General features: G+C 39.8%; 1 protein-coding gene across 2 annotated transcripts in view; it reads left to right on the top strand.

Moving 5' to 3' along the window:
- Positions 1-8,935, top strand: part of Mtrf1l (mitochondrial translational release factor 1 like) — a 12,175-nt gene extending 3,240 nt beyond the window's left edge. Inside the window, exons 2-7 of one of the 2 annotated variants that reach the window (XM_021221664.2) lie at positions 1,033-1,112; positions 2,152-2,335; positions 3,583-3,746; positions 5,333-5,450; positions 6,695-6,831; positions 7,459-8,935. In XM_021221664.2, coding sequence (XP_021077323.1) covers positions 1,033-1,112; positions 2,152-2,335; positions 3,583-3,746; positions 5,333-5,450; positions 6,695-6,831; positions 7,459-7,659 — 884 coding nt within the window. In that variant the 3' untranslated portion in view covers positions 7,660-8,935. Of the gene's footprint in view, positions 1-1,032; positions 1,113-2,151; positions 2,336-3,582; positions 3,747-5,332; positions 5,451-6,694; positions 6,832-7,458 lie in introns of those variants that run through there. The other variant, XM_029533044.1, reaches the window with a different exon arrangement.
- The last annotated feature ends 2,193 nt before the right edge of the window (positions 8,936-11,128 follow it).

Below are 11,128 nucleotides of genomic sequence, written 5' to 3'. Positions count from 1 at the left end.
AGGAGGAGGAGGAGGAGGAGGAGGAGGAGGAGGAAAGGAATATTTATGTAAACATTGGGCAGACTCCAGTGAATGTTCTGGGTTGGATACTTTATCCTAAGGAAACATTCGCTAAGAATAACTTTCAACTGTAGCTTTCAATTTTGCTTAACCGTTTAAACCTTCTGTGCCCCTGCCTGGGCATTCTAACTAGTTAAATGCATCCATTTGCTGATGTAAAACCTAACTTGGTAAACTAAGTCTGTTTCCTGGGGCTGGAGATAAAGCACAACTGTGAAGAGCACTCTTGCAGAGGACCCAGGTTTTCTGCCCAGCACCCAGGTAGCAGCTCACAACTGTAACTCAGTCGTAGGTGATCCAGCACCCCATTCTGGTCCCATTCTGGTTCTTAAGGGCATAAATACATGTGCTATTGCACACATACATGCAGGCTCTGACTCTAAGGGCATAAATACATGTCCTACTACACACACACACATGCAGGCAAATACCCATACATAGCAAGTAAAACCAGTAAACATTTTTGAAATCTAATCTTATACATATGAGTATTTTGCCTGCATGTATGCATGTGCACAGCATTACATGCCTGGTGCTGATGCCCGAAAAGTAAGAGAGTGTCAGAACCCCTGGAACCGGAATTATATGATTGTGAACCAACATGTGAGTGCTGGCAACTGAACCTAAGCTCTCTGCAAGAGTATCAAGTGCTCTTAATTGCTGAGCCATTTCTTAATTTTTTTTCTTTTAAAGTCTGTTTATTACTGCTTTTTCTGGAGGTGAAAATATAGAGAACTTTAGTTTTAATGTTTATATTGGAATATTTTAAATTTAACTTTCATCATCAGGAAAAAACATTTTTATAGCTACATACATATAAAAACCATTAGATCAATAATTTTAATTAGTGGCAACTATGAAAAGAACAAGAAAAATATTTTCCTTTTTCTTTCACCTGTGGTAACACAAACTGAAAATCTATTAGCAATTCAACAGCAATTAAGCAAAATGTCACTGCTGCTTTTTTCCTAGATGAGAATGAAGATTTAAAGAAACTTGCAGCGAGTGAAATAGCTTTGTGTCAAAAAGAAATAACTGAACTGAAGCACCAGGTACGTTGTATATGCCTGAAAAATAAAGCCTTTCTGTCAGTCCTCTTCTCATGTCACTGCAGGCTTAGCAGAGAGTCCCGGGAAGGAGCCTGTTGCTACTGACATAGCACTTCTTTGTTGCTGTTGATTTTTCTTTTTATTTGTATGTAGCTGTCTGCAAGTGTGTCTGAACCACAAGCATACCTGGTACTTCTAGAGGCCAGAAGAAGGCATCAGTCACATCTTGGATGTTTACTCCATGCAGGAATTACCAGCATCAAAGAGGATTTTAAAGCAGAAAAGGACATGCTTCTTACCATCCGAATTTCTCAGGCTACAAGAGTTGCATGCTGATAAATTCCTGTACCAGCTCTTACTGCAAAGGCAGAAAGAGACAGACAGCTCTGCTTTTTCTTCTTCTTCTTCTTCTTTTTTCTTTTTTTCTTCTTTTTCTTTTTCACTGTCGATAGACAATTGTAGACTGGAGCCAAAGTGAACTTCCTGGGATGAGAACATAATTTTATCGTAGCACCTAGAGAGTGCCAGTCCTCAACTTCCAAAATCAATAGCTTCCTCTTCCATCTAAGTGAACTCACGCAGCAGATGCAGGATGCGCACCTTTCTTCTCCTTCTGTATTGGGCCTTGTTCTTCAAGACATGTGGAGTAGTGCCCTGCTCACAGACATTTCCTTCCTAGCCACCTTCTCAGAGAGGTGATAGAGTGCAGCCCTTAGCACCACATAAGACCTACTGTGGTGCTGTACACCCGTGTTCCCAGCACTGAGGAGGTGGAGATGGGAGCATGAAAATACAAAAGTAAGAATCCCAAGAAGAAATACAAACAAACCCATCACAAGTAAATGCATTTTATAACACTGGAGCATTAATACCTTACTGGAAATTATGCACTATACATTTTTAGTTAGCAATATGGTCAAAGTATATTAGATCATTTGTTTAGAGAAATTTAGGTTCCATATCTAAGTTCCCTGATCCATAGCTTTGAGCAGTGGTCTTGGGGAGTGGTTAATTACAGGACAGTGTTGTCTTTTGTTTGCAGATCATATCACTGTTGGTTCCTTCCGAAGAAATGGATGGAAGTGACTTGATCCTGGAGGTGACTGCGGGTGTGGGTGGTCAGGAAGCCATGCTTTTCACTTCTGAGATGTTTGACATGTACCAGCAGTATGCTGCATTTAAAAGATGGCATTTTGAAACACTGGAATATTTCCCAAGTGAACTAGGTCAGTGTCTTAGTTAGGTTCTATTGCTGTGAAACACCATGACCAAAGGCAACTTGGGGAGGACAGAATTTATTTCATCTTTCAGTTTGCAGTACCGTGAAGAGAAGTCAGGGCAGGAACTCCAGGCTGGAACCTGGAGACAGGAACTGAAACACAGGTCATGCAGAAGAACTGCTCACTGGATTCCTCCTTCTAGCTTAGCCTGCTGTCTTATGTACCCTAAGATCATTTGCCCAGGGGTAGCATCACCCTCTACCCCTATCCAGTAACCTCCCACATCAGTCATCAATCAAGAAATGTCTCCCAGACTTCCCTACAGATTAGCATGGTATAGTCATTTCTCAGTTGAAGTTGCTCCTTAGAATATTCTAACCAGCACAGTCAGTAAGTGAATAGATTAGCTTTCGTAAAGCATAGATTTACAAACAGAATGTCTTGGGGAAAGGGTTGGCAAGATGATGATCAGAATTTATTTGTAAGGACCTGGCTTTATGGTCTTTGCCTCCAAGTTTGGTTATAATATTTGTTCATTATTTGCCTAATGATTTTAAATAAAATGACAATTTTGAAATTCCCTGTAAAGTATGGTGAAAAGCTGTTCCATGATAAGCACTTCTAGCTTTGAAAAGTAGTTTTAGGATACTCTGGCCTCACATTTGAATCCTAGCACCCAAGAGGCTAAAGCAAGAGAATCGTACTAAATTCAGTACTAGGCTGGGCTTCAGGACAGCCTGTCTCAGAAAGAAATCCAACAGGTGGTCTTTAGCTGTTGCTATGTGAATTCATCAGCACTGTAATAAGTGAAGTTAAATAATTACATAGTAAGGTGCTGAAGAGCTGGCTCATTAGTTATGAGCACTCGCTGCTTTGGCAGAGGACTTGAGATCAGTCCCCAGCACCCAGATGGTGGCTCTCAACTTCCCTTAAATCCATTTCCAGTGGATCTGATGTTATCTTCTGACTCCATAGGAGCCTGTTACACATGTGTTGCACATACATACACACATGTACACTGTTAAAACACTCAGACCTAAAATTAGATAAATAAATTTTAAAAAGATGATTTATTAAAACAGCAGACACCAAACTTCATAAAGTTTTTTAATGTGCTTACACTCTCAACTAACAGGTACATTGTAGCTTTTTTAACGTCATGAGAAAAAGTTGCATCACATGTTACATACATGTGATGGTCAATTGTTTCTGCATGGCAGGAATGATAAAAATCATTCAATTCTGTTTTCAAGGTGGCCTTAGACATGCCTCCGCCAGCATTGGAGGTCCAGAAGCCTATAGACACATGAAGTTTGAAGGAGGAGTGCACCGAGTCCAGAGAGTGCCAAAGACAGAGAAGCAAAGCCGCATCCACACTAGCACCATGACAGTGGCAATTCTGCCCCAACCTACTGAGGTAAAGCCTAGTAATGGGGCTGGCACAGGGCCCCTCTCCCAGCGGCTATGTAACCTTATCATTAGGTCTTCCTTCCATATTTTGAGTTACTCTTGAAATTTTAATTCAAGAAATGTAATTCTACAACAGATGGTAAGAATGAAAATGTTTTTAGACTGTCTAGATATACACTAGGTATTTTCTTTGCCCATGAAATGGACATTGTAAGTCTCCTTCGTGTGTCAGGTAGTATAAACTGTTGAATGTAGACTGGTTGCCTGCCTCGCTTTGCATTGCAGGATGGGTTCTCCAGTTGCCATCAGTAAAGGGCTGATCTTTCAGCATAGATGATACTTTATAACCCAGAGTTATTAGAAAGGTCCCAAGTGCTGGGCGTGGTGGCGCACGCCTTTAATCCCAGCACTTGGGAGGCAGAGGCAGGCAGATTTCTGAGTTCAAGGCCAGCTGGTCACAGAGTGAGTTCCAGGACAGCCAGGGCTATTCAGAGAAACCCTGTCTCGAAAAACCAAAAAAAGAAAAAGAAGAAAGGTCCGAGTGTGTACTTTGCCTAACAAAGCAAGACCTCAGTATGTCAGAAAACAACCTGTTTTGTTAATTTCTCTTCTGCTAAAGGTGACAAATTAAAAGGTGAAATATGAGAGATTTGAGGGTTTTCTACTTAGTAATTTTAAGAGGAAAGTACTATTTAGTTATAGGTAGGGTTGATGGGTTTAATTTCTGTGGGGAACCTGAGTGAGATCAGAAGAGCTGAGAGGACGTGCAGGAGAGTCAGTGTCAGGAGTCTTGCTAGCTCCTGAGACATAGAGCATCCTCTAGGTTCTGTCTAGTTTTTTTTTAGCAACTCTGAGAGGGGGTTGTCTTAATGCAGGGTGATTGACACACCGTAGAGAGCAGTCTCTAGTTGTTCATGGAATGGACATCTTTAAACATGGTGCTTCTCATGGATTCTCCTGGGACCGTGCATCACCCTGTTGGATTCCAGTGTTCATGGAATGCATAACCTGACTTTATGGTCTTTGCCTCCAAATTTGGTTATAATATTTTAAAAACAGTATTCCCTTTTTCCTCAAAACAGTTTCATGTACTCAGACTGCTATTATTTTTTTGTTTCCTAAAATCTTTGATTTCTATTTTTTTTTTTAAATCACATTTATGTGTGTGCATCTTTGTGCATGTGGCCCATAAAGGCCAGAAGAGGGCCAGGATGTCCTGGAGCTGAAGTCCAAAGAGGCTGGGAGTCACCTGACATGCCGACCACACTCAGATCCTCTGTAAGGGTTGCACATGCTCTACCACTGAGACATCTGTCCAGCCCCACATTTCCTGTTTTAACAGTCCCTAGTTCTGTTAGTTGTGAGGCAGAAAGCTCAACTTTTGAGGATTAGGGAATGTTGCTGCTGTTTTCCATTCATTTAAAAGAAAAAGCAAACCATTTAAAATAATATTCTACCATGGGTCTATTCTTAAACCTTTCAGATTTTATGTAGTTCTATGGGTGACATGCATTTACAAGGTGTGGGTCTCACCTTATGACAATTGGTGCGTGTAATTGTTTCTTAAAGTTCCACCTTTTTTCGTGTGTATAGATTAAGCTGGTGATCAATCCTAAAGATTTGAGAATCGATACTAAAAGAGCAAGTGGGGCTGGAGGTCAGCATGTAAATACCACAGACAGTGCTGTTCGGATAGTTCATCTGCCTACAGGTATGTGCTTGCTTCTTTACAGGGATGTGTGTCCTTTTTCAACATGAAACTTTGAGTCAAGATCAATTTCTGGGGGGCTGACTAGTTTTCCACTGAAACAGATCTCCAGATACCAAAATATACCATTAAGGGCTCGTAACTAACCACTTGATTCTGTAGCTGATGCTGTTTAGGATAATTACAAAGCCAGGAAGAAGGAAAGGCACAGGAATCTCCATGTTAGTCACTATGAAGAGAACAGAGTCTTGCCAGTTGAGTTACGGAATACATACTTAGTAGATTTTGCTATTTCCCAAAAAACCTCAGTGACAGAATTATCTGAATTATTTATCAGAAAATGTTTTAAATGACCAGTTATTAGCTGTAGGGTTAAGATAGTAATAAGGACCCTGAAGGCAATAAAAGCATTGGACTTCCTACACAGAAGCATGACACGTGGACAGTTTTTTGATACAATTTCAGGAGCATCTTTCTACTGAAACGCTAAAGTTCACTGGAATTTAAATCTAGATAATTGGGCAAAGTGACTGTCCATCACTCGGTAGAGGTGTGTTTTGAAGTATTTCTGGAGCACTGGAATGGCTTATGAGTGACAAGGGACATCTAGTTACTACAGCTCAGGCAATCTTAGACTACCACACACATGGATCTTTTTTTTTTTTTTTAAATCATTTTATTTTATTTATTTATTTTTTTTTAAAGATTTATTTATTTATTATATGTAAGTACACTGTAGCTGTCTTCAGATACTCCAGAAGAGGGCGTCAGATCTTGTTACGGATGGTTATGAGCCACCATGTGGTTGCTGGGATTTGAACTCCAGACCTTTGGAAGAGCAGTCGGGTGCTCTTACCCACTGAGCCATCTCACCAGCCCCACACACATGGATCTTAAATTGCCATAGTTCCTGTTAACCAGGAGTAATGAAGACTGGTGGTCAGGTAGGACTTAGTCCTTTAAATATAGAAAACTGTTAAATATTGCGGTGATGAGCAGAGTGTATAAATAAAAATAGGTTGAAACAGGAAATCCTCAACTCTATTCTGTTTACCTAATAATAGGATTTGTAGCTTCTATATACGTTCATTTCTATAAGTCTATTAAAAACAATTAAAGTCTTCTGTTTGATTCTTGTTTTTATTGCCTTGTAAAAGAAGGAAAAGGATGAGAAAGAAAAGAAGTAGTCCTTGATAGTAAAGAAGATTTTTGTATTAAATCTCTTTAATTTTCATAACATTATTCAGGTATTATTTCTGAATGCCAGCAAGAGAGATCTCAGCTGAAGAACAGGGAGCTGGCTATGAAAAAGTTACGTGCAAGGTTATATAGCATGCATCTGGAGGAAGAAACTACAAAAAGATACAACGCTCGAAAGATCCAGGTACAAGTGAACTTAAGAAACACAAAAATGTTCATAGGTAGTGTAGTTTTTGTTATTATTATTTTGTATTTATTATAAGGACAGTATCTGTGAACACTTTATCCTGTTTTATAGTCCCAGGCATTTTCTCAGATGCGTGAAAGTATACCATATCCCTGCTCAGGTTTTAATCCTTTGCAATTACAGAAGCAAGAGTACTAGAAGATAATACCTACTGCTTTGTATTAGATTTTATGTCATACACAGTCCTTCCATGACTTCTTTAGTATTATACTCATCACCTTATCGCCACAACAGGATGACTCTTTAATTCCTAGAGGTAACATATGCATAATGCATACATAAATATGCTACTTCTACTGTTTAAGTATCAGCCATATGCCAGACTCTGTCATTATGTAACCAATATTTTTCTGAGTGGAAATTAAAGTTTAACCTTAAGTCATAGAGCATTGACAGGGCAGAGGCAGGCCTCAGATACTTGTATTGTGACTATAAAGTCTGAAGCATGCCCCTGTGTTATTTGGGGAGTCAGGGTTTATACTTGGTTCTTGCATTGCTTTGGTTTAAGTTGTTCTGGATCTAAATGCATGTCTTATACCTCTCCCAATTTTTTTTTTTTCCAAGGTTGGAACTAAAGGAAGATCAGAGAAAATAAGAACATACAACTTTCCACAGAACAGGGTCACAGATCACAGAATAAACAAATCACTACATGACCTTGAGAGCTTTATGCAAGGAGACTGTCTTCTGGATGACATGATACAGTCACTGAAGGACTATTCGGATTATGAATCTCTAGTAGAAATGATTTCCAGAAAAGACTAAGCTTCTTTGTAAAGATATATTTTTATGTAGACTAGGAAAATTCTAGTGCAAATCCATTGTGTGCAAATACTTAACCAGTGTTCTCTTGAAATGTAAGTTAACAGTTTCTTGGACAATTCTCTATAAAAAAAAAAAAATTAAACACAAAGGAAGACAGTTGTTTTTATGCAAAATATTTAATCAGAAATTTCAAATATAAAGTAGATATGTTCATGTTAATATGATGGAAGGAAACAGAAGCTGACAGCGGAATTAAGAAGAAGCGATACAGTCCAGCACATTAGGGCTGATAAGACTGAGAACAGCCTACACAGAGTTCTATTCTAGTGAAAGGACACACTTACAAGGTGCTCCCTCCCTAGAATGGAGTCAGGCATGTTGTAAGGATAGCCCTCTTAATGATGGAAATGTTCCTGGGTTACCCAGCAGCTGGTAACTTGGGCCTTGCAAACAGAACCTCAAGTCCATGGGACCTGGTAAACCAAGTCTCCTATCAAGGTGTGAGCTTTACTGAATAGTAAGCATTAGTGGGCTTCTATATCAGTTCCCCAGAAAAACAGAACCAATAGGATGTATCTACACAAATTCACCATAAGGATGGTCCCACACAGAGAATGTGTGTCCAAGTCTACAGTGTGAAGCAGCTGGCTGGAGACCAAGAAGAGTTAATGCTTCACTCTACTTGGGAGTTTGCTAGGGAAATTGCTTTTGGTTGGAAGAGGTTGGATTTTCTCTACTCAGGCCTTTAGCCAGTTGGATAAAACATGTTAGCATGACTGATATTTCACTGATTTAAATGCCAGTGAAACCTCCAAACCTTGAGGAGACCCAAAATAATGTTACCAAATATTAGGGTTCTCTAGAGTCACAGAACTTATGGAATGAATCTCCCCCCAGATGGTAGATACCCTACCCACCCCTGCCTCTACAAATGTAAATGAGTTCATTGGAATGATTTAACAGTCTAGAGTCTAAGGAATCCAGCAATGGCTATGTGAATGGAAAGAATCTAGTAGTTGATCAGTCCCACAAGGCTTGGTGCCTCAGCTGGTCTTTGGTATATGTGGGAATCTGAAGAAGTAGGTTTCAATGCCAGTGGAGGAATGGATGTAATAGCCAGGCAAGGGCAAGCAGGCAAAGAACCAAACTTCCTTTCATCCATTGTCCTTACATAGGCTTCTAGGGGAAGGTGTGGCCCCAGATTAGAGGTGTCTTCCTAGCTCCACATCTGGACCAAAGGCATGTGTGGGCTGGTGAGATGGCTCAGTGGGTAAGAGCACCCGACCGCTCTTCCAAAGATCCGGAGTTCAAATTCCAGCAACCACATGGTGGCTCACAACCATCCGTAACAAGATCTGACGCCCTCTTCTGGAGTGTCTGAAGACAGCTACAGTATACTTACATATAATAAAAAAAAAATTCTTAAAAAAAAAAAAAAAACAGAAGGTGTGACCTTCATTTCTGGATTGTAGTTCATTCCATATATAGTCAAGTCACAATAAAGCCATCACAGTCACAATAAAGGCTAGCCAAGTCTACAAAATTAACCATTATGGAGTCCAGGATACCCCTTGAGGCTGTGCCATGGGAGAGGAGAAATGAAACATCCAGTGTTTCCCCACCACCTACTGCTTACAAGATTCACATGCTACCAGCAAAGACTTCAGAAGTTTGAATATGTCCCCTCTAAGATTCAGGTGATGCTAATATCATATTAAGTATATAGCGTCACAACTAATTTTTTAAGAGTACCTTCTGAATGGGGCTAAGTTCTGTAAACTGTCAAACACCCAGAATCACTGCCCAGTTCCAATAACGTTTTCATACATTCAATGTCTGAAATACATTACAAATGTGACATTTACTCTCATACACATCATCTGGCACTTAGACACAATCCTACTTAAGTATCGTTGCATGACAAAATTTATGGTAAATCCCAAATAATTCATTCAGTACCTAATAGTTCAGATTTCTCTCCTTTTTCCCTAGATGTGTTAGAGTTGGCTTCTTCAAACAAATATCCAATTACATACTATCTAGTGGGCTTTCCTCATTAGACTCCTAATCCCCTTTGTCAATGCACTGCACTGGATTTTCATCTATGAAAATCAAAGTAGATATTGATACTATGAGTTGTTCAGCCATTATGGGGCATTAACACATGAGATTTGGCCAGTTTAAAGTACTTTCATCTTTTCTTGTGACTTAGCACTTTTGTCACAAAAATTTGTATTGAAAGAGGTAGGGATTGACTGGTGCATGCTGCCGTATTCTTAGCCTTCAAAACCCAGCTTGTAATTTGCAGTGTACTTTATACTGAGTTTGTTTGTTTGTTTGAGACGGGGTTTCTTTGTACAGCCCTGGCTATCCTGGAACTCACTTTGTAGACCAGGCTAGCCTCAAACTCAGAAATCCGCCTGCCTCTGCCTCCCGAGTGCTGGGATTAAAGGCATGTGCCACCATGCCCGGCTATACTGAGTATTTAGTGCCTCACTATTTGCAAGGAAGTAGCACAAAACTATTAATGATAGGCAAGGATTTTTAAGCTGCCTACAGTGCCTAATGCATAAACCAGGTTATATGAACAGCATCCCTTCTAATCTCATGAAAGGTACTTTACCTTTCAGATGTGTACATTAATCTGCTTTTTATATGCATAGGTGTTTTTCATGCATGTATGTTTGTCCACTATGTGCCCATGGAGTACCCATGGAAGCCAGATTAGGGTGTATGATCCCCTGGGATTGTAGTTACAGTTGTGAGTTGCCCAGAGAGCTCTGGGAATTGAACTGAGGTTCTCTGAAAAGCAGCCATTGGTCTTAACTACCAAGCCATCTCTCCTGCCCCTTATTTTGCAGTTGTTGGGGTTTTGTTTTGTTTTGTTTTTGGTCCACCCCACCCCAACCCCTAGAATGTTTTTCTGTAATAGTCCTGGAACTCACTTTGTAGACCAAGCTGGCTTCTGCCTACTGAGTTCTAGGATTAAAGGAGCCTTATTTTACATTTTTAAGATGTTGGTGAATAGCTTTCAAAAACCCATACAACTCAAGACTGATCATTCAAACTGTATTCAGAGCCTCCCATTTATTTTATTATTTCTGCTTTAGCCTTAACATTACAATTATAATAAGTAATTACAGTTTATGTAATCTCTCCTTGATCTGAAAGACAGTTAAGATGGATTGTGAAGAATATTAAATGTTAGATTTCACTGGGCAGTGGTGGTGCACTCCTTGGATGGAGAGCCAGGCATATCTCTGAGATTGAGACCAGCCTGGTCTACATAGTGAGTTCCAGGACAGCCAAGACTACATAGACCCAGTCTCAAAAACAAAACAAAACAAAACAAAACAAAATTGTTGGATTTCATTCTATCAACAAGGGAAAACTGTTACCCTTCCCAAGAGTACCTGGGAAGAGAAAGGTGTGAGACCTGTAGGTTACAGGCAAAAAAAAAAAAAAAAAA

This window comes from Mus pahari, chromosome 21 (genome assembly GCF_900095145.1).
Source record: "Mus pahari chromosome 21, PAHARI_EIJ_v1.1, whole genome shotgun sequence".
NCBI classification, from domain to species: Eukaryota; Metazoa; Chordata; class Mammalia; order Rodentia; family Muridae; genus Mus; species Mus pahari.
This window is presented reverse-complemented; position numbering and strand designations above follow the sequence as displayed.